This window comes from Microtus pennsylvanicus, chromosome 14 (assembly GCF_037038515.1).
Source record: "Microtus pennsylvanicus isolate mMicPen1 chromosome 14, mMicPen1.hap1, whole genome shotgun sequence".
NCBI classification, from domain to species: domain Eukaryota; kingdom Metazoa; phylum Chordata; class Mammalia; order Rodentia; family Cricetidae; genus Microtus; species Microtus pennsylvanicus.
In genome coordinates this window covers 30,561,629-30,589,616 of record NC_134592.1, presented here as the reverse complement: position 1 = coordinate 30,589,616, position 27,988 = coordinate 30,561,629, and the positions used below count along the sequence as shown (strand labels likewise).

The window sequence follows — 27,988 nt, the reverse complement described above, 5'->3', positions numbered from 1 at the left end:
GGAGTTCGTTTATTGTTCAGAGTTCTGAATGAACTGAAAGAGCAGCCGCACAGCCCTTTCTGTGTTTGTGAGAGAGGGCTGTGATGAGAGGGGAGCCTCAAACAAAAGTATAAAGAGAAGGGCTCCATTTCCTCTTGCAGCTCACTAGAAAGGGCTCCGACCTTTTAGTAATCTACGGTAATGGCTTCAAGACTTGAGCATCTTGGAGCTTAAAATACACCATCTTGGGGCCCACTTCTATATGGCTGCATCAGATCTTGAGAGGAAGGGAAGCAGTTCAAAGCTTCCCTGTAAGAAGAGGATGAGGGCTCATTAATCTGGGAGGTCTGGGAGGCAGCTTGGAGCCTACACTTGCAGAATTACTTGAAGAAACTCGGGGACTCGAGAACTAGTGCTGTGACGTCACAGCCGCGTTCAGCGTGGCAGGAAGGTGAGGTAAATAGGTAAGCTTTCACGGCAATGCTATACAGACTACAATGCTCAGTGCTATATGGACTACAGGTGAGGCTTCCTTCTGAGGCAGCTGGACAGCAGTGTGGGTGGAAAGCATTTCAGTCGAAACCAAAGCAATTCAAAAGGCTGCTTTTCCCAGCCTTTGATTTAGTTCTCAGTATTAAAAAGTCTAGATAGGGGTTGGAGAGATGGTTCAGTGTTTAAAAGAACTGGCTGCTCTTCCAGAAGTTCTGAGTTCAGTTTCCAGTACCCACATGGTGGCTCACAACCATCTGTACTGTCAACTGGTGTGCAGACATGCATTCAGACATACATATGTAAATAAATCTTTAATTAAAAAAGTCTCGAGAGGCCTTAATCCCAGTACTTGGGAGGCAGAGGAAGGCAGATCTCTGAGTTTAAGGCCAGCCTGGTCTGCAGAGCAAGTTCCAGGACAGCCAAGGGTACACAGAGAAACCCTATCTTGAAAAAACAAAACAAAAATCAGCAACACATTTAACAAATTCCAATTTCTTGCTTTTCTGAAAACTCGAATCTGGTCATTCCCGATCCACATTCCCTAATGATAGGTGTGTCGGTGGCAAGTGTGTTGGTGGCAAGCACAGCAGCCATTCGTGATCCCATTAGGCTGGCAACGATGGACCACCTGTCAGAGGGCCTCACGTTACTCTTGAGTGGGAGATAGCTGTAAGGAAGTCCACTTTGTATTCCATCAGGGTGGCGGTCAGAGGACAAGCAAACTGTAATGTGACCCTAAAACATGGCACATGCATGCAGAATCAGAGGTCGGAAGAACACCAGTGTTAGCAGGCTAATTTCATTTTATGTAGACTCCAGTCTTGCGTGTTTACATTTAAACAATGTCTGTGCGGGTGAACCTGCTGGTCTGAAGACGACTCCTCCGTGGCAGTGTCCGGATGGAGGGAAGGAGGTCAGGAATCTGCATGATTGACCCTACGACCCTGAGTGATTTGGATGGGTAATTAGATGTCAGTAAACTGGTTGGAAGTAGGTTTTATAAGGGGAAGGCCTTGGGCCTGATGCCAGTTTGAGAGGGTTCTGCTTTGGGCTTTGTGGGGTGGGGATTGTCGTAAGATCAACGAGGTCAGCCATAAAGTTCTAAGAAGAGCCTGACTCATTCACTCAGACTTGCCATTATTTCTTACACTGAAGACCCGTGCTTTCTTACAAAGTGGCTTCTGACTGCCAATTAGAAGCTATTGTCTCCCCTGAAAGCATCAATTCTAATAGCAATTCACTTGGGTCCAATTGTGTGGTTTGGAATGAGGACAGCAGCGAGTCAAGTACTTTAAATCTGGTTTTGGCTCCCAGGGCTTGGTGACACTTTTTGTGCAAGCCAGTCTCGGTCTAAAATTAGCACCAGTGTCCTTCCAGGCAGGAGACAGGGACATGGGTGGGACAGAGCTGTCTTTGAGCACAGAAGAGAACTGCAGGATGCGCTTTAGGCTCTACGACCTCAAGTCAACTCCACCAATCCTCATTTCCAATTCCCTTTTCTTCCTTTTCCTATTCGAGGCGAGGCAAACCCTGGGCCGAGGTGCTGCACTGGCTGACAGGAGTTCCAGGACTCGCTACCCAGCCTGGCCGTGCCTACCTTGCAGCCCTACCCTGCAGGCAGAACCCAGAAAAAAAAACTTGTAGCTTGGAGAGAATTCTAGAAAGGAGATCCCGCAGATGCAGATGATTTCCTGAATACATCAAATAAACCGCCAGATAAGAATGGAGTTTGTAGAGACACTTGTTCCCACGGCTTCTGTCTTCCAAATTGGGCAGAGGGCAGGAAAGGCATAATTCTTGGAATCTGAAGAAGGAACAGAAACTCTCAACCTCAGAAGTCTGAAAATATACTCTCACCAAGAAAAACTTCAGTGTAAAGTGATCCCCAAAGAACTGCTAGTGCTTGTAGGACCATAAATTTCAGATATGCCTGAAAACTATGTAAAAAACAAAAACTCGCATTGGTCTTTGGATTTCAAAGGCTGCCTGTCAAACGGCTCTATTGCTGAGCTCTATGGCTCTGCTAACTTCCCACAAGCACAACTTCTCCCATCAGACCCGCTTAGCCATGACCTCTCAGACACTCACGCGCAGTGGCCTTGGTGGCTCAGCTGGGTATTGGCACTTGATGTCAAGTTGTTTTTGTATGCGCTCGTGTGCACACATTTAGAAGTAAGACCCGCCTAGAAAAGAAGCTAAGGTTGTGGGGATACCTGACCAGATCCCTAAAATTCATAACACAGAAGTCTGCAGGTTAAGGAAAGAGAACACAGTTGAGTTAAGAGAACTAAGCAAGTCACAGTGGCTCACTCTGGTAACCCTAAATAACACTCAAGAGGTAAAGGCAGGAGGATTTTAAGTTTGAGGCGGTCTGGGCCCTATACAGAATTAAGCCTTATCTCAGAACTGCAAACTAGGCCAGGCGTGGTAACTCGGGCCTTCAGCTCTCAGGTCACAAAGACAGGAGGATCTCCCTGAGTTTGAGGCTAACCTGGTCTATGGTGAGCTTCAGGATAGCCAGGAATGCATAGAGAGACCTTGTCTCAACAAAAATGCAAACCAGAGACTGAAGAGATGGCTCAGTAGTTAGGAGCACTTGCTCTTGCAGAGGACCTGGGTTTGATTCAGAGCACCATATGGTGGCTCACAACAGTCTGTAACTCCAGTCCCAAGAAATCTGATGCCTTCTTTTGCCTGCAGCCACCAAGCAAGCACTGACCTCTGAGGGCACTAGGCATGCATGTGGTACACAAACACATACAGACAAAACACTTATACACATAATAAATCTAAAAGAATATTTTTCTTTTTTCTTTTTGTTTCAAGACGGTTTCTCTATGTAGCCCTGGCCGTCCTAGAACTTGCTATGTAGACCAGGCTGCCCTCTAACTCAGAGATCCTCCTACCTCTGCCTTTGAAGTGCCAGGATTAAAGGTGTGCACCACTATACCCAGTATTTCAAGGCTTATAATGGTCTGCCCCATGTAACATATTTTTAAAGACAATATTTTATGTGCACCATATGTGTGTAGGTGACTGAGGAGGCCACAAGAGGGCATAATATCCATGGGACTGAAGTTATGGGTGGTTGTGAATTACTATGTAGGAGCTGGGAACAGAACCTGTGTCCTCAGCAAGAGTAGTAAGCATTCTTAACTGCTGAGTATCTCTCCAGCCCTATGTATATATGTTTTTAAATTTTTAAAAATTTATTCTTACCTTATGTACATTGGTGTTTTGCCTGCATGTGTGTCTGTGTGAAGGTGACAGATCCCCTGGAACCGGAGTTACAGACGGGTGTGAGCTGCTGTGTGGGTGCTGGAGATTGAACCCGGTCTTCTCGAAGAGCAGCCGGGGCTCTTGACTGCTGAGCCATCTCCAGCCTGTATGTTCTTACTGCTTAGTTTGTCCACTTGGTGGTTCACCTGTCTGGTATTTTGTTGGTGAAGGTGTTGGAAACTTCAGAGCAAAAGTTTTGAGATGTGAAATAGAACCATTCTGGATGAACATTCTCAGCAATGTCCATCGACATTTCCTGGGAAATACAGGTACAATGGCTGCCTCTAACTTCAAGAGATGGATCGTTAATGTGGGAGAGGGTTAAGGCAGCTGAGGGCCGATACGGATCCCTGAGGGTCAGCTCTGCTGCTGGGCTGAGAGATGACAGAGTGACTGTGAGAACAAAAGCAGCCCCATCTTAGAGTCAGGAGCGACTATCACGGGACCGGTGAGATGGAAGTTGGGAAGGACTCGTTTCCAAGCCTGGACCGGCGGGAGGAGAGAACCAGCTCCCCCAAGCCACCCTCTGGCCTCCACACACACACCACAGCCCATGTGTGTACACACACAGAAACACACAGATGTTTTAAAAAGCATTCACATATATTAGAAAATTAAGCGGAGCTTTGTTCTTATGGTCCTTGAGTTTAAAGGGACAAAATAAAACCTTAATAGGCAATAAAAGTAATCTACCAGATTTTTTAGCTAATAAGTATTTTTATGCTGATGGATGCAAATCGTTTATAAATTACTAACAGAAGAGAATTATCTCCTTACCTGAATCAGGCTAGTCAGGAAGACATAATTCATGGAAAACCTTTTCTGATTCTCTGCTACTCTCGGGAAAAGAGAAGTTGGCAGGCACACAGAAGTAACCTTCGGGAAGCTGCCCCACCGTTCCGTTAATAAGCACCATCACTTCTGAAATCCCATGGACATAAAAGGGCTAACATCAAAGGAGTTTTTCAAATTCTTGGAAGAGAAGACATGGTGATTCATGCCTTGAGAGGTAAAGACAAAGGCGGGAGTTCAAAGGTCATTCTCAGCTACATCTGAGTTAAGGATAGCACGAGCTATAGGGATTTCTGTCCCCCACCCTTCGCCTCCCCTGCAGAATACTCAGTGCCACAGAGGCCCAAAGCCACACCTCCCCACTCAACATAGGCAAGAACTCCACACATATGAAACACCCACTGGTAGGGCTCTGGGGAGGAAGGCTGTCTTAGACGGTAGTGCTGTTCTCCATGGGTCCAATGATGAAGCTATTAGGATTGGCAGGAAAGTGAGTGCTCGCTCCCCTTGAACCTGCCCTGAGGCCCACGCTCATGAAGGCATTACTTTCATCCCTGAGAGTCACTCCAAGACTGCTGGCAAACACTTTCTCCCGTGAGTACACATTTGTGTCCTACATTAACAAATAGAGAACTATTTCACCGCTAGAAAGGCCAGTGTGAGCAGGATGCTCAGGAAGAGCTGCCGTGGAGATCCTCCTCGAGATCTTGTTAATCACACAGCATCGAGTCAGACACTCACAGTAAACCGTACCAGTTGGGTTTTGTGTACAAACACTCCCCCACCATCATTTCATCAGCTGAGTCTTATTAACCACAAATAAATCGAAGAGCAGGGAAAACACAAATTAAAAGAAGGATAACGAGCATTTTCAGAAAAATCAGTCCTGGTCCCATGTGAAAGTCTAGTAAGGCTATTAGGCATAATGTAATAAAACCAGCACACAGTGGGAAAAGACCAAAGAACCCGTCTTCTGCAAAAAATGGTGTGGAGCATACTAGGTGAGGATGAAATACGTGCTATATTTTAATATAAGTTACTTTCAGAGAAACATTCTTATAAAGTACAAAATTCATTTTCAAAATCAGTATTTTTTTTGAACATTTTACTGGTTCAGGATATGAACATTCACTTCTAGCTTTAAAAGCTGGTAAGACTATCAAAAAAAAAAAAAACAAAAACAAAACAGGGGGGCTCAGAGGGTAAGAGCACTGGCTGCTCTTCCAGAGGTCCCGAGTTCAATTCCTAGCAACCACATGGTGGCTCACAACCATCTGTCATGATACCTGGTGCCTTTCTTGCCAGCAGTACATTGTATGCTTAATAAATAAATAAATCTTAAAAAAAAAAACAGGGAAAAAATTGCAGCTTTTTTTGCCAGGTGGTGGTGGTGCACACCTTTGATCCCAGCACTCGGGAGGCAGAGGCCACAGATTTCTGAATTGGAGGCCAGCCTGGTCTACAGGCCTAGTTCCAGAACAGAGAGGGCTGAGCAGAGAATTAGAATAGAGAAAAGGTTTCAAACGTTCTCTGTTCTACCTTTGTGTTTCTCTTTGTCCATAGTTCATTTATTCATTTTGAGATGGAGTCTTGCTACACAGCCTAGACTAGTACTGACCTTGCTAGCCTCTGCTGCAGCCTTCCAAGCTCTGGAATTGCAGGTAGATGTCACCACACCCAGCTATTAACAATTTAACTGAAGTCTTGCTGGGAGACCTCAGGTGATATTTTTATAGAGCAGAGAAGCACCATAAACCCAGCACAGAATGGGAAGAGGCAGGGAGTGAAGCTCAGGGGACCAGCAGGGAGGGTGAGCGGAAGGAGGCTGAGCCAGGGCTTCAAGGGAAGCAAACTGGCCCTTAGTGTTCAGCATCCTCACACAACGGAAACGGAGAGGCTGGGGAAACTGCTCAAAACAATAGCCACACCCTCAAACGTAAGTCAGTACCAAATACAAAATCATTACCACTTTATTACTAAATCAGCTGACAAAAGACAGGTGTTATAAGGCAAACTCCTGAGTACATGGATCCGTCGGCTTGAGCGCATCTACTCCAGGAGACTGATGTACCCGACCCGCGCATGTCAGGCTGACACGGCACCGCTGCGTTCTGTGCTGCGCATGCTCTCTGCTCACAGCTTTCCCGTAACTCCTCACAGATCCCTAACTCTGTTTCCTCCGTGGAGGTTCTCAGGAGGTGCGGACTGCTGCAGGCTCTGCCTTGTATCACAGCCTTCCGCTTTTCCAAAGAGATGCCAGGCAAGGGCCAGTTTGCGAAGTTTAGCAATATTGGGTTTTACCTATGAGAAGAAAGAGAATAACTATAATTAACAATAGGAAAAGCTGGATAAGTTTTATTATCTTTTTCTAAGTACTTCAAAGTATGGCTCCCCAAATGTGTTTAGATTTCTCCTTTCTGAACTCAGAAAAGATGGTAGTGTCCCTCAGAATGAAACTCTAAGTCTGGATTTTTATCTCCTAGTAATGGGGATAGAAATTTCTCAAAGAGGTGGGACTTTGTGGAGGGGTAGTGGGCCTGTTTTGCCTGTGCAACATGTATGTGCATGCCTTGTGTCTGAAGCATCCAGAAAGTGCCGGCTCTCTTGAAACTGAAGTTGTTGACAGTTGTGAGCTGCCTTGTGGGTGCCAGGCGTCAAACCCCGGGCCCTCTGGAAGAGCAGCCAGTGCTCTTAACCACTGAGCCATCGCTCCAGTCCCATAAAATAAAGAGTTTTAGTGGACAGTCAGGGAACAGTACATGAAATCTCCATGCAGGAGAAGCCTTCACAGCATCGGCAAGAAAGAGAAGAGAGCCCCAGGAAGCAGCACACAGTGGCCCGTGTACACATACTCACGTCTGTCTCATTTAAAATCGTAGCAGGAGGCTGGAGAGACTGGGCTAAGAATATTGACTGCTCTGCCAGAGCACATGGGTTTAATTACCAACAGCCATGTGGTGGTTCACAGTTATCTGTAACTCCAGTTCCAGCAGATCTGACACCCTTCTGGCCTCCATGGGCACTGTACACACACGGTGAATAAGCATACACGCAAGAAAACACCCATCACGAAAAGGAAAAAAACCAGATTAAAACAAGACTAGAAAGTTAACTTAACTGAAGGACCCGTGCATCTACCGGACCATCCACACCATTGTCCATGTGTGGCTCACACCACAAATCAGCCACGGCACAGTAGAGATGGCCAAAGTCTGGCTCCCTGTCTCATGATGTAATTAATACAAGAGATCCTTTGAGACAGCTAGCTCCAACTGCAAGGCTCCATCCCAGCCACACTTAAAGGGGACTGGATGTCTTGGCTACGTTCTGACAGTTCTGAGTTCAAAGCATTGCTACCTCTAGGAATAATCAAACCTGGACCTGGCAGGCAACTGCTGTTCAGGATATATGATATTCAGGATCTATGTGCAATGTGAGGTTTAAAAACCAGGGGCCACCAGGGAGATCATCTGGCACTTTACTCTAAGCTCCATTTCAAATGTGAACAGAAAGACCAAGTGTGTGGCCGCAAATAAAACTCCCAGTTTATGTTTTTAAAGCGCTCCTGTTTTAGTGAGGATAATGAAGGATTATAATAGTAGAAACTGGAAAAGAAAGAAAAGATAAACTTTGTTCCTCCCCAGTTCTATAGGTCTTGTTGGTACACTGGCTTGTGTCACCGGAGAACTCTGAGAAAACGCCTCGATCGATTGGCCTGCAGGCAAGTCTGTAGGTCATTTTCCTGATTAGTGACTGATGTGGGCAGGTCCAGCCCATGGTGGGCAGCCGGCCTTGGGTGCTGTGAGAGAGCAGGCCAGTAAGCCGTGCCCTCTGTAGCAGCTCTGGCCTCCAGGTGCCTGCCTTGCTTCAGTTCCTGAACTATAATTAGGATGTATAAGCCAAATAAATCCTCTCCTCCACCAAGTATGTTTTGGTTGATTTTAGCACAGCAACAGAAAGCAAAGTAGGCCAGGGTCATCACAGTACCGTCTTCTCCTGCTCCAAGTGGTCCAGGTCAGCTAAGGGCAGCATTGACGGCCTCCCATGAGCACACTGGAATGGCAGCTGGCACAAGGACAGAGCTTCGATAAGGCGATAGCTCTCCTCTAGGCTCAGGCAATCATTAAACTTAATGGCCCCTAAATAAAAGAGACACCGAAGAGTCATAGTATGACCGTGAGAACCAACGTCAACCTTAGGCCAGAACTGAGCACCTGGACAATGTAACCCATTTCTTAGACTGGCACCTGAGGTCATGGAATAGACTCAGGCTTCAGACTGCCCTCCTGCCTCAGCTTCCATATGGAGTCCATCCCTCTGATATCACAGGAGACATTTCTAAACCTGGTAAGATCTTGCTTTCGGCCAGGGTGAGTTTATGAAGGTCCACTCTCCTTCTGTGCACAGTGGCTCAAAAGCAAACTCTCATAGTGTCCGTATCATCCCTCCTTTTTTAAAAATAATTTATTTAACTTTATTTTATGTGCACTGGTATGAAGTATCATTATCCCCCTGGACCTGGAGTTACAGACAGTTGTGAGCTGCCATGTGGGTGCTGGGAATTGAACCCAGGTCCTCTGGAAGAAATGCCAATGCTCTTAACCCACTGAGCCATCTCCCCAGCCCCCCTTTTCTTGGTTTTTCAAGACAGGGTTTCTCTGTAACTTTGGAGCCTGTTCTGGAACTAGCTCTTGTAGACCAGGCTGACCTCGAACTCACAGAGATCCAGATCCGCCTGCCTCTGCCTCCCGAGTGCTGGGATTAAAGGTGTGCACCACCACCGCCAGGCTCATTTTTCCTCTTTCTTAATTTCCATAATCTAAATCTTTACATGTTAGAACTTATCTTTAGTCTAAGATCAATTCACTCAGTCAATAAATGTTAATTAAATGTCTGCTTTGCAGCAAGAGCCTTTCAGACAGTGAGTGAGTAAAGAGCTGCCTCTCCCCACGGCTCTTGGGCTCCAGCAGGTACAGCAACATGAGACAAGTCATTACAAAGTCATTTAGATATCAGTGCCATGAAACACAGGTAGGAATATGTAACATGGGGCCGGCCCGGGATTAGACCAGGGAGTGCTCTCTTGCTAAGACGATTCAGTTGAGAAGACAGGATCTACAGGAGGAGCAGAAAGGTTTTTCAGGTTCAGGAAAGGACAATGCAGGGTGTCAGTATACAGGAGAGACACAGCAAAGAAGAGGCTGGAAACGTGAAGAGCACAGTGGGGTGGGACACTTGCTGAAACAAGCTGCGGGCAGGGGCCAAAGCACAGAGACCCTTGTAAGCTGTAGGTTATGGCTTTTGCCAAGTATGGTAGGAGAGGCCAGTGATCCCAGCGCTCTGGAGAGAGAGACAGGAGGATCCAGAATTTAAGATTATCATCAGCTACATATTAAGAGACCACCCTGGTCTATAAGAAACTTATCTCAAACAAACAGACAAAAAGAAAAAGAAAGGCAAGTAAACACATAGCAGAGCAGTGGTGGCGCATGCCTTAATCCCAGCACTCGGGAGGCAGACACAGACGGATCTCTGTGAGTTCGAGGCCAGCCTTCCCTACAGCGTGAGTTCCAAGACAGTTGGAGCTGTTATACAGAGAAACCCTGACTCAAAAAGTTAAAAATAAATACATACATATATACATAAATAAAATACTTTCATACTAAGAGTATTAGTAAATGTCAATGCATATTTCAGATAGAAGAATTGACTTTTTTTCTTTGGTTTTCTTTTCTCTTTTTCTTTCTTTCTTTTGTTTTGTTTTTCAAGACAGTGTTTCTCAGTAGCTATGGAGCCAGTCCTGGAACTCACTGGCCTCGAACTCACAGAGCTCTGCCTGCCTCTGCCTCCCCCACTACTGCCTGGCAGAATTGACATGCTTAAAGGCATGTCTGAAAGATTTGCCTGGCTGGGAGTGGTGGCACACATCTGTAATTCCAGCATTGGGAGGCTGAGGCAGGAGAATTGCTACAAGTTAGAGACTGGCTTACTCTACATAAGTTCTAGGACAGCCTGGAGTACAAAGCAAGACCCTGCCTGAAACCAAACAATAACAGGACCCCTGTGGGTGCTGAGAGAACAATCATTGAGCAGAAGCCAGAAGGGAGTGAGGACTACATGGAGGCTTCAGCGGAGGCAGGAAGAGTGCAGACAGCTTCGGGACAGGTGCCACGGTGCAATCTGGTGATGGAAGGCAGAAGAGCAGGATGAGGGGCAATGAACACCGAGATCTCTGCAGGGGGCAGACTGATCTGGGAGAGGCACAGGTGAGAAGACAGGAAGGACAGAAATAGAATGGGGGGCAGTAGGTCAAGGACAGTTACGGGGTTCCAAAGCTGCCACTCCCCTGGATGAGGTCCTCTACCCATCAGATCCCCTACTCAAGACCCCACCAGATCAAATGCATCCTGGACCAGCTCTAAACGTTTCTCTGGAACCTTCTAAGCGTCTGGTCTTTATTTCCAGCCTAAGTTCTTGGTACTCTTGGCTGCTCTTCATGAGAGGAATTTACTCCTGGCCTTTGTGGCTCTGCCAAGGCTGCTTCCTCACGCTGTGATGAGCCCCAGGCTCACTCTGGGGTGACTCCGAGTCAGGGTCCTCTAGGGTCCACTCCTCTGCTTTGTCAGTCAGTCTGCCCCCGTACTGGTGTTTTACTTTTAAAAAGCAATTTTAAAAGTAGATTCAGGTTCTTGACCTAAAGTACACTCTGTAAAAGGCGAGCAGAAATGTACATTTTGCCTCCTCTACAGTGACTCTACCTCTGCAGTGCTCAGCGCACCCGAGATCCTACAGATGTGCAGGCTCTTACCATGGCAGGCCTGGGAGGCCAACACCTTCTGGACAGTCAGCGGCAGCGTCGCCTGGATGCCTCCTGTGGTCTGAATCAGCTACATTATTAACAGAAGGGGAATGAGGTAATGAAGCCTTTTGCATGGAGCACTTCAGCGTGACACCCTCCAGTAACAGAAAAGCTTACCTCCACTTGTTCTCGAATAAATTCCTATAAAACAAAAGGAAAACAGGCATGAATCTATTGTCCTCTTCATTGAGGATTTAAAACCATCCTCAACGACACAGGAAATGGTTCCAAACATTGAAAAATGTGATGACATGGAAGTCTCTGCACAACAAAGGGGACAGAGAGCCTAAAGCGTGAGGGAAAACCTTTGCCCTTAATATAAGAATTAACATTTAGATATATAAAGAGCAGCAGATTAAACACACACACACAAAACTGCCAGGCAATAATAGATGGGCTAATGAATTGAACAGACAATTCTCAAAAGAAATATAAATGGTCAATAAATATCTTTTAAAAGGTCAACATCCCTAGCCATCAGAAAATGAAAATTAAGCCTTTTTTGAGATTCCACCTTACTCTAGTCAGAATAACTATCATGGAGGCTGGAGAAATGGCTTGGCAGTTACGAGCACTGGCTGCTCTGCCAGAGGACCTGGTTCAGTTCCCAGCACCCACATGGCAGCTCACAACTGTCTGTAACTCCAATTCCAAGTGATCCAACACTCTCACATCGATGTGAATATATACAAAACACCAATGCACATAAAATAAAATAAAAATATTTAAAAAAAATGAAGCCTGGTAGTGGTGGCCTATACCGTTAAGCCCAGCACTCAAGGCAGAGACAGGTGAATCTCAAAGTTCAAAGGCAGCCTGGTCTGCAGAACAAGTTCCAGGACAGCAAAGGCTGTACAGAGAAACCTTACCTTGAAAAAAAAAATGAAAGAAAAAAAAAAGAGAGAGACAGAGACAGGAAAGAAAGGGAGAGAGAAAGAGAGAGAGAGAGAGAGAGAGAGAGAGAGAGACAGAGACAGAGAACAAATCTTGGCAAGGATGCAGGGTAAGAAGAAACCTCATCAACTGAATGGAATGTGAACTACAGCAGCCACTGTGAAAATCAGTGAGAAGCCGGCTCCCAAAGCTAGCGCAGAACTACCGTGTGACCCAGCTATCCCACTCGTGGGCAGCAGAACTACCGTGTGACCCAGCTATCCCACTCATGGGCATGCATCAAAGCTCTCCATAGCCTACCACAAAGGGAGGGCACATCCATGCCCACTGCTGTTCTCATAACATTAAAAAAAAAAAAAAAAAAAAAAAAAAAAAAAAAACAGGCCGGGCGATGGTGGCGCACGCCTTTAATCCCAGCACTCGGGAGGCAGAGGCAGGCGGATCTCTGTGAGTTCGAGACCAGTCTGGTCTACAGAGCTAGTTCCAGGACAGGCTCCAAAGCCACAGAGAAACCCTGTCTTGAAAAACCAAAAAAAAAAAAAACAGAACCAGCCTAGACACCCATCAACAGATGAACAGATAATCAAAACATGGGAATATACTGTGAGGTGTCCCGCCCATATGCAGATCTCAGCTTCTAATTGTTAATGTCTTCCTAGGTGAACAGATGTGCACAGAGGCTAGGAGCCAGAAAGGGCTCCTGAGACAAAAGAGAGCAGCTCTGAGGGTGAGGGAATGGGCAGTGGAACACAGGAGATATTAAGGTGTAAGGGGCAACCCCGGTGAAAGGACAGCAGGGGAAGGGAAGGGCAGGGAGATGGGAAACAAATCAACCAAAAGACAGTATTCACGAAAATGTCACAAGAAAGCCTGTTACTTTGTAAGTTCATTTTTAAATTTAGTTTTACTTAAATGTTATGTGTATGTGTGTTTTCCTCCATGTATGTCTGCGGGCCACTTCAAGTTGATGTCCCAAAGCACACCTAAGACGTTTCTCCTCCCTTGTAGATCTTTGTCCTTGTGGAGACTTTTTTCCTCCTTCAAGACAGTCTTGCTATGAAGCCCAGTCTGGTCTTGAGCTTATGCTCTTCCTGTCTCGGTCTGCCTACATCCCTTTATTTACAAATTAAATTAAACTCCAGGGCCAGTGAGATGGCTTAGCAGGGATAGCCCGGGATTCCTACGGTAGAACAAGAGAACAGTCCTGACCTACACAGACATTCACACTCACACACATAAAATAAAATAAAAAAATTTAATTAAAGCTGATACTATTAAATGTGCCAATTTGTTTAGCCTCTGGAGGCAAAAACTCTCTCAAGGTATGGTACATTTAATGATCTTTTAACAACACTATTGCTGTAAAGCTGAGAGGAATGGAAGCCAACACTAACTTCTGCTATTTTCTCTGGTGAGTGTGCAAGCAGGACTGTAAAACATGTTTATAAGCCTGAAGAGGGGAAGAAGGGTCTCATTTTCAGTTGATTTCATATTTCAGTTAATGTAGACAATCTAAATAATGTTAAAAAGGCTCAGTCATGCCAAGCACAGTGGTATATGCCTTTAATCCCAGCAGGTCTGTGAGTTCAAGGCCAGTGCTACAGAATGAGAGCCTGTCTCAAAAAAAAAAAAAAAGAAAGAAAGAAAAGGAAAAGAAAAGAAAGAAAGAAAGAAAGAAAGAAAGAAAGAAAGAAAGAAAGAAAGAAAAAGAAAATGGCTCAGACATCAAACTGGAACACAAACCGTTAAGAATGTATCAATGAGCTGGACCAAGGTGGTGCATGCCTTTAAGCCTAGCACTCCTCAGGAGGCAGAGGCAGGTAAATCTCTGAACTCAAGGCCAGTGTGGTCTACAGAGAGTTCCAGGACAGTCAGGGTTACACAGGGAAACCCTGTCTCAGAAAAAATAAAAAAAGTATCATGACTGCTAGGATTCTCAAAGTTACCTCCTCAACACTGAACTGCTCCAACTCTTCCAAAATCAACAAATCCTCCTATCAGCCTGACTAAATATAATCAGATTTTCTGAAACCATAAGCTTTGTTTTAATTTGAAGTAAACTCTTTAAGAGTATCTTTGAAGTCACTTCAGGAGTTTTTATTATAATTTTCTGGTTAAAACTTTAGGTTTTGAATTACAGTAAGAGCCTTGCGGCTCCTGTCTTTTGGAGTTGACACAATCTGAGTCCATATCTGGAGCAGGAGTCTGAGAAGACATGAGCTGTGTGAGCAGAAGAGAGCTCCACTGAGGCAGAGCTGAGCTGTCACCAACAGGCAACTTGGAAAGGGGAAAGGAAGCTAACAAAGGCTGAGCCTGGGAGCGCCACCGCCTGCTCTTCAGTGTCCTCCTTCCGTCTTAAAACAAAATGTCCTGCACATGCAAACTCGGCCACTTCTAACCTTCAGTCACCAGCCGTCTCTGTGTGCAACAGAGGCTTTGGCTTCTTCTCCTCAGTGCACAGACAGAAACCTAGGGCTTTGTACATACATGTACACATCCCCAGTCCTTTTGTTTGTTTGAGACACAGAGAGAGAGAGAGAGAACAGAATGTAATCCAGGCTAGTTGGTCTAGAATTATGTAATTCAGGCTAGCTTCAAGCTTGTAATCCCCCTGCCTCAGCCTTCCAAGTGCTGGAATTACAGGTCTATGACAGCAGCTTGGCCAGCGTTCTAGGAAGAGTCAACAGGCTTCACTCCTGATTCGCTCAGCCATTTGTCAGATTCCATCCCAATGGATGACTCAGAATATCAACCACGGCATCACCTACCCCAGCTGCTCAAATCTTACTTTCTAGCCACTGCTAACTATTTCCTCTTGCCTACAGCTTCACTTAGTTGAAACAATGTTCCCTTTGCCGGTTCTTCCTTCCTCAGTGTCCCCAATCATCTCCCAGCTCCCTCAGTGTCACCCCCTGTCCTATGGCTCTGCCTCAGCTCCTCCCCTCCCTCTTATCTTCCAACAGTCTCACTGTCTCCTGGCCCAAGTCACCAATTGTGCGGGCTGTTATGGCCACCAGATATGCACAATCCAGATTGCTTTTCTAGATACAAGAGTGACAGTCAGCCAGGCCCCTGGCACTTGAAGGCACCGTCTGCGCTGAGGTCACATCACCCCGGCAGGTGTGCTGCTCACTGCCTTCCTCCTCCTCAGCAGCTCTGTCCTCATCCAGCTAGAGCTCTAGCAGCACGGTGATGTGTCTTTCTCCTTTATTACTCTGTGTGCCTTTCACATCAAATCTTCAGGAGTTTCCCTCTCATCTAGGTATCAGATCTGTCCTTCCTTTCTATTCCCAGTACACTGATTTAGTCAAATCATATAGCAACCATTACAATAATTTGAACTTTTCACCTGCCTTCTAGCTTTTCCCAAACCTGCCCATGTATCCTAACAGTCACCAACTCTATCTTAAAATTTCTGGGCATTATTTTATTACATTATTTACATGTATATGCATTTGTGTGCATTCATGTGTGCATGTACACATGCCGTGGTGTACACTTGGAGGTCAGTGGACAGACTGAGGGAAACTGTAGATCCCAAGGACTGAACTCAGGTCAGACCTGGCTGTGGCACCTTTACCTGCTGAGCCATCTGGCTACCTCTGAGTGTTTTGCCTAAATGTCTGTAAGTGCATCACATGTGTGCCTGATGCCCATGAAGGCCAGAAAAGGGCATCGGAGCCCCTGGAACTGAGTAACTGACGGTTGTGAGCCAACACATAGGTGCTGGGAACAGAGCTGGGGTCCTCTGCAGAGCAGCATGTGCATGGGCCTGTAAGCCATCTCTCCACCCCGCCCATTTGAGACAAAGCCTCGCTGTCTACCCCTTAGCCTCCTGAGCACTGGGACGACCAACAGGTGCCACATGGACAGCTCTGTGACACTTCTAAACATGCCTCCGCCCTCCACAGGTACTGTGTTATAACTGAGTGTCCGCCTCCTTTCCGTGAGCTAACTCATTAACTCATCTTAACTTCTAGCACCTGGCACGCTGAACGTAAGCCAAATGTGTGTTGACTAAGGATGAACACACATCAGGGGCGCTCAGCCACTTCCCAGGCACTAAGGATGAACACACATCAGGGGCGCTCAGCCACTTCCCAGGCACTAAGGATGAACACGCGTCAGTGGCGCTCAGCTACTTCCCAGGGACTAAGGATGAACACACATCAGGGGCGCTCAGCCACTTCCCAGGCACTAAGGATGAACACACATCAGGGGCGCTCAGCCACTTCCCAGGCACTGGACGATGCACCTCACCTCCACGATGCTCTTAGTCACAGGAGACCTTCCTCTTCGGAGCTCACTGGCCTCCCTCTCTACAAAGCAGAGTGGCACTTTCCCCACAAGGATCAAAGGATCACTGGCATCTGGAAATATCAATTCCAGTCCCAGATCTTCCAAATATTTGTGGTAAGACCTAAAGAGACAGGCGCAGATGTAAGAGCGTGACTTCACCCACTTCAGTGCTAGTTCCAAAACTTGATGGTTTGCAAAAGCGCCCATGACCTTTGGAAGTTGTATTGTTTTCCTTATGCTTATATGTGTTTAGAATTTCATTATCAAATTTCCTCTTCAATTACAGTAATTCTCATTCACAGTTACACTTTCTAGGAATTCAGTTACTTGTGGCTGACCAGGATCCAAAGAAATAAATGTAAAATTCCAGAAGTAAACTTCTTTTTTCTTTATTTTGGGGACTGCACTGGGGCCTTGCACATGCTAAGCATATGCATCTGCAGCCGTAAAATTTAAATGGCTGCTCTGAGAGTATGATCAAATCTCAGCTTGTCCCATTGGAGCACCCTGTGTCCGGCGCACCCTGTGTCCAGCATACCCCCAGAGGCCACACATCTGTTCACCGCTGGAGGACCCTGTGTCCAGCATGCCCCCTAGATGCCACACGTCTGTTCACCGCTGGAGGACCCTGTGTCCAGCATACCCCCCTAGATGCCACACGTCCGTTCACCGCTGGAGGACCCTGTGTCCAGCATACGCCCCTAGATGCCACACGTCCGTTCACCGCTGGAGGACCCTGTGTCCACCATACACCCTAGATGCCACACGTCCGTTCACCGCTGGAGGACCCTGTGTCCAGCATACCCCCCTAGATGCCACACGCCCGTTCACCATGCAGCTATCAGATGCCTACTCCACCATCCCATTTTAAAAGAGAGATTTATCTATTACATTTGTATCTCATGTGTATTAGCCTTCATGTACCACATGCTTGTGAGGCACCCGTGGAGTCCAGAAGAGGGCATTGGATCCTCTGGAACCAAAGTTACAGTCGGTTCTGAGACTTCATGTGGTTGCTAGGACCCAAACTTGGGTCCTGTGCAAAAGCAGCAAGTGCTCTTAAGATACTGAACCATCTCTCCAGCCCAGTACTGCAGGTGTTATTCTCAAGTAACCCTTATTTTCTTTCATAGTGTCCCCAGAACATATTAGTAGTGATCCAAAGCATTAAATACGGAAGACTGATCATGGTACAATGTGGCAATGTTACAGGACATGCAGATTAGCCGTGGTATAAGGGTAGTAATCTATAGGGAAAATAATATATACACAGGGCTCAGTATTGCCATTTTCAGGTCCTGGAATAAATCCAGCACACACCCATCCTTCTGTTTTTCTATTGAGAGAACCAATTTGCTTCCAAATCTTATTCCTAAATTTTCATTCTCCACTAAAGAACTAATTTACTGCCCCCACTTAAAGAAATTTGGCTCAAAGAAAAGCTCTGCAAATGTTTTGAATCATAACAGAAAGAGGTAATTAACAGCCTCAAGAACCGAGAAGTCCCGCCTGGGGTGTCTTGGTGACAGTAAATAAGGGAATTATGCTCTGGGGAAAGCTGTGTTGGTAGCAGTGCCTATCCAAACCTGAAATGAACTGACAGTCTTCACTGTCGCTAAGTGACACTGCCCAGAAGTGGGAAAACGACCTCTCTAGCGACTGCTCCAGGACACCCCACCCTTGCGTCACAGTGCTTGGCTTCTTCCTAATAAGATTATGGTAATGAAGAATCTACAATGAACCAAGACACAAGAATGGAAGCAATTACTCCCCAACTCTGCTCTCAGAAACAGCACAGCATAAACACTTGGCTGTTCCAAGAAATGAGAAGAGTGTTCTAAGCCAACTGCTGGAAAAAATTATCAGGGAAATTCTATCCTGTACTCAATAGCTGTGCTGCAGAAGGGGTCAGCAGGCAGGCTTCGAGTGCCTGCTCCTCAGCTAACTGTTAAGACCTTGGCTGAGCCATCCACTATTTTTGTCTCAGTTTCCTTTTCTGAAAAATATGGACTATTTATGCAGAAACCTAAAAACTTACTGTAAAGCTTTATACTTCCAGCATCGTGCCCTCGAGTTGTTACTGACCGTAAGAGTCTCCTCTGCTCCTCTGATACTGTGATCGCTAGTGGGGGAATTATTGTGGACGACAGGAGTTTCTTCCGACCAGAGCTTTGTGGCGGCTGCTTCTCGTAGGAGTCTATCGGAAGGGAGGTGAACAAGAACAGAATAAGAGGGGAGACCGGTACATTCCGTTAGAGGATGCCTGGAGAGGAAAGGCCGCGGTAAAAGTTCTCTCAGACTAAGTACTGTGCTCAGTGTTCGGGTCTACACTTTGGATTCTAGTAGTAAACTAAGGGATATTCAGACATTTTCCTCATTTTAGCGGCTTTTCAAAATAAGAACTAGAAGACTAAACCCTTACATCCCAATGAACAAGGAAGTGTTCCCATAGTTAATTCGTGTGGTATCAGTACAGAACCACACAATGTGGCATAATGTCTGTGAGTCAAGTCAAGAGGGATTCTTGGTTCCTTCAGAAAGGTTTCTCTGTCTTTGAAAAGAATTTGCCTATATTATTCACAAATGATGCAGGCCCTATACAGGAAATAAGCTTGGGTGTGAATTTAAGAAAATTATTATTTCATTAAAAATTTTTTATGTGGGCCAGGTTGTGGCAGCTCATGCCTTTACTCTCAGCATTTGGGAAGCAGAGGCAGATGGATCTCTGTGAGTTCAAGGTCAGCTTGGTCTACAGAGTGAGTTGCAGGACAGGTTCCAATGTCACACAGAGAAACCCTGTCTCAAAAAAACAAAAACAAAAACAAAACCCACAAAAAAAAAACCATTATGTGTACGGATGTTTTGCCCACATGTATTTCTGTGTACCATGTGTGTTCCTGGTGCCCCCAGAGGCCAGGAGAGAGCATTAGAACCTGTGGAACTGAAGTTACAGATAGTTGTGAGCTGCCATGTTGTGCTGGGAATTAAACCTGGATTCTCTGCAAGAGCAGCCAGTGCTTTTAACTTCCGAGCTCTCTCCCCAGTCTCATATTATTTACGATTGTGTATGCGTGTGCTGTGATGCGGGTGTATGGCAGGGGGCTCCACACAAGCCAGGGCCCTCTACACACATGGAGATCAGTGGACAACTTTTTGGGAGTCAGTTTTCTCTCTTCCCACATTATGTGGGCGATGGGACTGAACTGGGTCTCTCGGGCTGCATAGCAAGTGTTTGCCAGCTGAGCTATCTTACTGACCCCTAAGTTTGTTTCTAATGAGCCAAATTTTTTATTTATTCATTTCTTGCATTTCAAGTTTTCTTTGATGACATCCTTAGCCTGAGATTCTTTGCCACAACCCTTAACAGTTACACCATGGCCAACCACTTTAATAATTGTTATGGTTTTGGGTAAGCCATGGTAAGATCGGGTCTCCTGATCTCCCTTTCTTCCTCTGACAATATTTTATGCAAAAATCTCACAATTTTGCACAGCCAGTTCATTTCTTGTGGTCGCCAGCCTTCTTAAAGCCAACAGCTCGGGGCTGGAGAGATGGCTCAGCAGTTAAGAACACTGACTGCTCTTCCAGAGGACCTGCGTTCAATTCCCAGCACCCACATGGCAGCTCACAACTGTCTGTGACTCCAAAATCTAAGATAAGAGCTCAGTATAAAGGGTCTCCAGCAGCTTAACACATGCTCACCATGAAGACAGGTCTGTGCGAAATTACCACAAAATCAGCAGCAAACATCAGCTTGCTATTTAGTGAATGGAACAGAATGCCTGATTTGCTAGCTGCCAAAAAAGGTCAGCAACTCCCTCCAGCTGCTGCGAAACCCACTGTATTCCACTCACCAAGTGAGCAAGGAGAGCTCAATCTGTAAATCCTTCCTCAGAGTAAGTAACTTTCCTATCACTGTTTTGACTGTATCTTTCCGAACTCTTGGGACTTCATTTGTTTGTTTTTCAAGACAGGGTTTCTCTGTGTAACAGCCCTGGCTGTCCTGGAACTCTGTAGACCAGACTGGCCTAGAACACACAGAGATCTACCTGCTTCTGCCTGTCAAGTGTTGGGATTAAAGGCATACACCAGCATCACCTAGAAAAATACACTTATGACTGTTTTTATTGGGTGGGGGTGTCTTCATTTTATAAGGGCAAAGAAAATGGCAATGACATTATTGCCATTTCAGTTCATGAAACATCTACCTGGAAAAACCCTATCTCAAAAACAAACAACAAATCAAAAAGCACATGCACTTTGGAAAGATACATTTAGATAGCATTGATACTAGCTGCCCAAGATGAAATGAGAGACAGGGTGTAGGGGATGCTTTGTTATATTTCCTTCTGTTCCTTTCAGAATTAGATCAATTTGATTACACTAACTGCACCCAAATAAACAAGATTTTAAAATAAAAGTATTATATGGGACTTGGTGGACTGTGGGGAAGGCCCAAAGAGAGTGCACAGGCATCGATTGGAGTGCATCCCTTTGTGCTGGGAGTCAGAGTAAACTAGCCCAGTCTCTCGGTAGGTCTGGGTGGAGAACAAATACATAGGAAATGTGCCTTTGACCAAGTCAGTCAGACCCACATGTTTGAGTTGGCAAGGCAAACTACTGCAGTCTTTCCACTGGTTTTCAGACTGGATGATTTCAGCCTGAATTTTAATTTTCAAACGCACAGTACATCCCTCCTCACATGTCTAGCCATATCAACTGTGCCAGGAGTCTGGACTCTCCAGTTGCAGACCGAGGCTTACCAGTAATGAGCTGCTCCAAACGAACTCGCTCGTGGGCAGCGTGCTGATCCACCAAGACTAGCAGGTTTCCACCTACAAAACCATCCATGGTTACTGGTGTTTCATAGTGTGGAGAGAGAAAAGGGTTCATTCAAGCCACCCAATGACATAAACAGAAGATACACTGAGTAGATACAATTGCACATTTTTAATTTTTGAGACAGGGTCTTGCTATATATATAGCACTAACTGGCTTGGATCTTGCTGTGTAGACCAGGGTGGCCTTGACTTCACAGAGATCCACCTGCCTCTGCCTCCCAAGTGTTAGGACTAAAGGTGATATCACACCCAACTCAATTACACTTTATATTAAAAAAAACCTTGAGATTATCAATAAATTAACAAATTCACCCCTGGTTAAAAAAAACCTCTTTAACTCATCAGTATTTCATTTAGAAAAGAAGGTTACATTTTAAAATTTATTCAATACAGACTTAGCTTTATTAATTCAACTTTACTACAATGAGGAACTACTAGAAAATGCAATGTATACATTATAATCAGTGGACCTTGATTTGTAAGCCACTCTGAAACTCAAGAGCATACTTGTACACTTTAGATCAGAAGCCAGGGTTTTTTTTTTTTTTTACAAAGAGTCAGAAAGAAAATATTTTATGCTTTTTAGGCCAGATGGATTCTGTCACAACTACTCAACTATTCATTTTGAGTCAAAGCAGCCACAATCTGTGCCACTATAGCTATGTTCCAATAAAACTTTATTTATGGACACTGAAGTAACTGCATACGATGTGGCTGTGTCAAGAAGTCTTCTTTCGTGTTTTTCCTAACCATGTAAGGATGTAAAAGCCATTACTTCCCTGGCTGCAGAGAAACAGACCCTCACTGTTCTACTCACAGGCTGCAACTGTAGCTGTTTTAGGCCGGGGCTTCCCACACTATCCTGCGTGAACCTGTCACCTGGGAGCATATTCAATGCAGAATCTGATCAAGAGGTCAACAACGGGGCACAAATTTCTGCAATTCTAACTAACTCCCAGATGATCTTGCCTACTGGCCCCACTTTTTTTTCAAAAAAAAAATTTTTTTTGTTTTGAGACAGGGCTCCTCTGTAGCTTTGGAGCCTATCCTGAAACTAAAAATTTTTTATGAGGGCCAAAGAGGTGGTTTATCAGTTAAGAACACTTGTTTCTCATCCAGAAGACCTGGGTTTGGTTTCCAGCACCTCCGTGGGAGCCCACAGATGTCTGTAACTCCAGTTCTAGACTTGAGGCCTTCTTCTTGGTATCCACATGTGATGCACATGTGTGTATGCAGCGAAGACATCCAGACATATAAAATAAAACACAAATTTTAACTAAAGACATTTTAAATTATGTGTAGTTGTGTGTCTCTGTATGAATGTGGGGGCTCACAGACGCCACACGTGGTGCGTTCCCTTGCCGGTGAGCCCCTGATGAGGGTGCTGGAGGCAGAATTCTTTTTTTTTTTGTTTTTGTTTTATTAATGATAGAAGAAATGCTTTTTACTGAAAATATACTTTTTTCATACAATATATTTGTATATGGCTTCCCATCCCCCACACCGCCCATCTCCTCCCCATTTACACCCACCCAAACCCACACCAGTTCTTTCATTCTCTCATTACAATGAAAATAGGCATCTAAAATGAGGAGGAGGCAAAGGAAAAATAAAGATAAACCAAACAGAATAGGTTAAAAAAAAAAAAAGGAGCCAAAGAAAAATCACCAGAAACAAATACAGATGCTGAGACATATACATTCACACACAGAAAACACATAAAAACTAAAACCAGAAACCACAATATGTAGAATTCTTGAGGAGCTGTGTGGCTCAATTAACCACTGAGCTGTCTCTCCACCCCTCCAGGCCTCACTTTTAAGAGCAGGACTTCAGAATTTCAAGGACAAGCAAGGGAACAGAGAGTTTAGAAGTCAAACCTACAGGGAAGCCTCAGGGACAGGACAGTTATCCATGACATTATTATACCTTTCAAAAGCTGCGTTTTATTATTTTGGACCAATAGATTGTAAACTTATTGTTATTAATCATATTGAAACAAAAGTTCTTCTCTTGAATTTGATCAAAATAGAAAATGTCTTTTTCTTATTTCTATTAAAAGATTGAACATTTTCCTATGATACTGTGACAGTCTTGATTGTCAACTTGACACAATGTAAATCACAGAGAACTATCTAGAACAGGCTGGCCTGTGGGTGTGTACGTAGAGCACAATTTTGATTAAGTTGCCTGGAAGTACGAGGCACCATGCCCTGCGTTTGCTGCGCAAACTGAAAGAGCAGATGCGGCAAGCCAAGAAGGTGGCAAGCCTGTGCGAACCTCTCTCCTCCAGACTATGGGTGTGATGTGACTAGCTTCTTCAAATTCCTGTCTGGCTTCTCGGTGATGGAATGTACTATGAAGTTGTGAGCTAAAATAAACTCTCTTCCCTACATTGCTTTATGTCAGGATATGTCGTCATGGCTACAGAATGAAACTAGGGGAGATACTCTCAAATTCCCAGCAGGAAAGCCTAAGATTTCAAGTAAAAGGAAATAGACAATTTACTTTTTATTGTTGAGACAAGATTCATTGTATCCAGACTGGCTGCAGACTACTATGTAGTTGAATCTGACAGTGAACCTCTGATCCTCCTGCCTCATATGTAAGCATTCTGCCAATTAAGCAACACCGCCATAAACACCCCAGCTGAGGTCAACCTCAGGTGTTGTTCTACACCAATCATCCTTTCTGAGAGGGCTCTCTCACTAGCTTGGGGATTATCGAGGATGAGTTTCGCTGGCCTGTGCACCCCAGGGATCCACCTGTCTCTGCCTCTCCAGCACTGGGATTATAAGTTCATGCCAGCACACCCAGCTTTTGAAATTAATTTTTAAATTAATTAATTTATTATACTAATTATTTTTAGGTTAGAAAACAAAGTATTTCATCATGGCATATATACAAAAACATGTCACATACTTTAATTTGTTCTCTCTTTAAATACTTTTTAAAAATGTTTATGGCATGTGTTAGAATGTATTTAAACTGAAAACTAGACAAAGGATGTGGATTTGGGATTTTTGTTTCCTTATTTCCTGATCCATATTCTAACACAGTCTTTTAAAAGTTTTTAGCATTCTTTGAGAATTTCGTACATGTATACAATGCATTTTGACTGCGCACACACCAGAGCTTTTCTGGGCCTTGAACTCAGGTTCTGTTGCTTGTGAAGCAGACACTTTCTGACTGAGCTCCCCAGGCCCAAGGCAGACTTCCGACAGCAGGGCTGGAGGGAAGGTTCAGCGGGTACAGCTACTTGTTGCCAAGCCTCAAGACCTGAGTTCTGTCTTCTGGTAGGAGGAGAGAGCCAACTCCTGGACCAAACCCTGAACAAGACCTGTTTTTTTCTAAATCTATAATCATGATAAAGTTGAACTGGTAAGTTGGGTACAGTAAGAAATTCACAATAATAAAAAAATAGAACAGGGCTGGGGTGTGTGACTCAGTGATAGAGTACTTATGTAGCATGCCCAGCACTGTAAAGATAAATAAATAGAAAAATACACCTTTAACAGTGTGCCGGAATAAAACTGCTAATGTCATTTCTATTGTGGCCGGTACCATTATTAAATATAATAAGGTTTCTTTCAACATAAACAACGTAAACGGTACAGCTAATGTGTACTGTCTGCAGCTACAGAGTAATGCGCAGCTAGGGTAGAGAGCATGGATACACGGGAGTCATTTGCAGCTTGGGTGGACCACGGTGAGACGATACGAGATGACGTCATGCAGCAGTGTGAAACTTAAGACTTGCCAGTTGCTTATTTCTGGAATTTTCCACATAATATTCTGACCTTGGTTGACTGTGGGTAACCGAGACTGAGCAACAGAAGACCACAGACACAGAGACAACTCTAACTGTGCTCAGAACTCAAATCAAAGGCAGCCTCCTCACTCTCTGCTGGCCCCTCCCTCCCAGGTCTCAGATCTCTGGTCTCTCTTTACAGTCCTCATGAGCAGCAAAGGCTTGTGCCCCAGCTCTTCCAGACGGTCCTCGGTGCCAACGTCTCCTCTGTCACAAAACCGAACAGGCCTCCCTTAGCAAACACCACTGCAGCAGACGGTGTCAGGTCCTGGGCAAGACCTCATTTTCTTCGTTTCTCGGGTTCCTTCCCCTCTTCCGCTGAGCTGCCTTTCGTCTCAGCTGTTACAGGTTTGACTTATTCTAGATTCAGGGCTTCACTTTCCACATTTCTAGGTGAAAAAACTCAACCACCAATAACCGACCCTGCGCAGACAACTCGAATCTGTATCACCAGGTCAGAACACTCTAGTCCACACCTGCACTAGCCAAACACATTCCTGCGCCTCCTCGTGAACATTTCAAAGGGAATTTAGATTAAACTGGTGATTTTCATCCTTCCAGCCTGCTCCACCTCTTGGTCTTGCAACATCATCCACTTGGCCATGGAGGTCAGAAAACTAGGAGTTACCTTTGATATATCCCTCTCCCACAACAATCCATCACCAAGTCCTGTTGACTTTATCTCCTGCTTTCCTGATGCATCCACATTTTTCTGTTTGTTTTACTGGAGGTGAGGTCACACGTGGTAGCCCAGGCTACACTATCTAGCCTGGCACCAGTCTTCCTGCCTTGTCTTCTGAGTACTGGATTATATGCACAGGACACCACGTAGTCCTAATGCTTTTACTTCCCCTTAGTCTACCATGATCCTAGTAACCATTTCTTAGATGCTGCAGTTACCTTCTTCTCAACTGTCTCTGTGAGTCTGTGTCCCAGAACTCCGCCCAAACTCAGTCCGGTCTCCAAACTGCCACTAGAAGAGTCCCCCTAAAACAGGACATGGTAAGACAGGCAGCATTCCAAAGACAAAGATAGGAAACATCCAACTGTTTCCAGCCAGTGTTGGGTGGGACAGAGCGAAGCTTGAAACACACTCAAGACCTGGCTACTGCTTCTTCCCAGCTCTCTCCACACTTACTCTTCTGCTGTCCCCTAACAAGGAGGAAATTACAAGTTACTTGCTCGCTGTCTTCCTTGACATGTTCATACTTCAGACTCATTTTACCAAGAACTGTCTGCTGACCTCCCTGGCAAAATCAAATCTCTCAGTATCAGTTTTTACACCATCCTCTACTTCTCCATAAGAGCTACCTTAAAATTTTATGTGTTTGTATGATTATTTCTCCCATCTATTTTTCCTATCATTGTACCCTGAGGGCCTGGTACAGTCCCTAGCAAACAAAGGCATTCAAACAGTATTTGTTGAATGATTTATGTAAGAACTATTGTTTGATTTAAGCAAGTCACTACCTGATTCTGTATAATTTTTTTAATTTTATGTATATGAGTGTTTTGCCTAACCATACATCTATGACCACATGCATGCCTGGTGATGGAGGAGGCCAGGAGAGGGAGTCAGATCCCCTAATACTTGAGTTACAGACAGCTCTGTGAGCCACCATACGATGCTGAGAATCTAACCCAGATTCTTCAGCTTCCTGATTGTGTGTAACTCTTGACAAACCTAGCAGAACACACCATATAAACTTACATAAACCGATTACTTTTGATGAGAAGACTGTAAATGAAGCGAGGGCGGGGTGGGGGGGATGGGTCAGCAGGTAAAGCACCCGCCTTACAGCACCAGGGCTTGAGTTAGATCCTTAGAATCCATGTAAAAAGGCCTGGTACAGTGGTGCACACTTGTGATCGCAAAACTGGAGAGGAGCAGACAAGAAGAGGCCTGGGGCTCACTGGCCAGCCAGTTTAGCCTAACTGCTGACCTCCAGGTAAATTGGAAATCCTGTCTCAAAGGAGAGGGATGGCATTCCTGAATGTGACACCCACGCTTACCCCTAACTCCCATGTGTACAGGTGTGCACCTGTGTGTACACACAGTCATTAAAGGAGGATGGGGCTCAGCCGTAAAATAAATACTCGCTGTGCAAGCACGAAGATGGAATTTGGATCCCTAGCATCTACATAAAAGCTACAGGTGGGCCACACCTGTAGCTGCAACAATGGGGAAGGTAGAGACAGGCAGATGAGGCAGGGGTGCTGCTGGACAGCCACTCTAGCAGAACAGTTGGCCCCAGGTATACAAGAAACCTTGTCTCAAAAGGTAGAGTGGGAAGTACTGGAGGAAGGCACCCGAAGTTACCCCTGGCCTCCACATGTCTGTCTGTCTGTCTCTCTCTCTCTCACACACGCAAATGTCACAACGTAAGACATTTCAAGGGAGTAGAAGATGAACTTCCCCCTTTGCCCACCCCCATTTTCATTTCCACGGTGAACCGGGTGTGGTGTGGTACAGGCCTGCAATCCCAGCAGTCAGGCTGAGGCATCAGGATACCATGAATGTGAGTCAATCCTGGGCTACATCTCAAAAGACCAAAATCTTGATATGCCTCTTATGTGTGCCAATGTACTTAAAGTCCATTCCTTTAAAACCTGTCTCTTACTTTAGGTCAGTTTCCTTTACCTGTTTAAATCACTGAAATTACAACAATTTCAAGTTGTTGATCCCAAACAAGTTGTCATATCCCACAACAAGAGTACCCCCAAGTACTGTAAGAGACAGTG

General features: G+C 45.1%; 1 protein-coding gene across 5 annotated transcripts in view; it reads right to left on the bottom strand.

The window, feature by feature from the left end:
- Positions 1 to 6,487: 6,487 nt before the first annotated feature.
- Mlh3 (mutL homolog 3) overlaps positions 6,488 to 27,988 on the bottom strand; it is a 34,037-nt gene continuing 12,536 nt past the window's right edge. For 2 of the 5 annotated variants that reach the window (XM_075947569.1, XM_075947572.1), the window contains 7 exons: positions 21,358 to 21,450; positions 18,680 to 18,791; positions 16,556 to 16,715; positions 11,519 to 11,542; positions 11,351 to 11,429; positions 8,530 to 8,681; positions 6,488 to 6,843 (listed from right to left, as the gene is read on the bottom strand). In XM_075947569.1, the coding sequence (XP_075803684.1) occupies positions 6,697 to 6,843; positions 8,530 to 8,681; positions 11,351 to 11,429; positions 11,519 to 11,542; positions 16,556 to 16,715; positions 18,680 to 18,791; positions 21,358 to 21,450 (767 nt within the window). In that variant the 3' untranslated portion in view covers positions 6,488 to 6,696. The remainder of the gene's footprint in view (positions 6,844 to 8,529; positions 8,682 to 11,350; positions 11,430 to 11,518; positions 11,543 to 16,555; positions 16,716 to 18,679; positions 18,792 to 21,357; positions 21,451 to 27,988) is intronic. The other 3 variants (XM_075947571.1, XM_075947573.1, XM_075947570.1) reach the window with 2 other exon arrangements.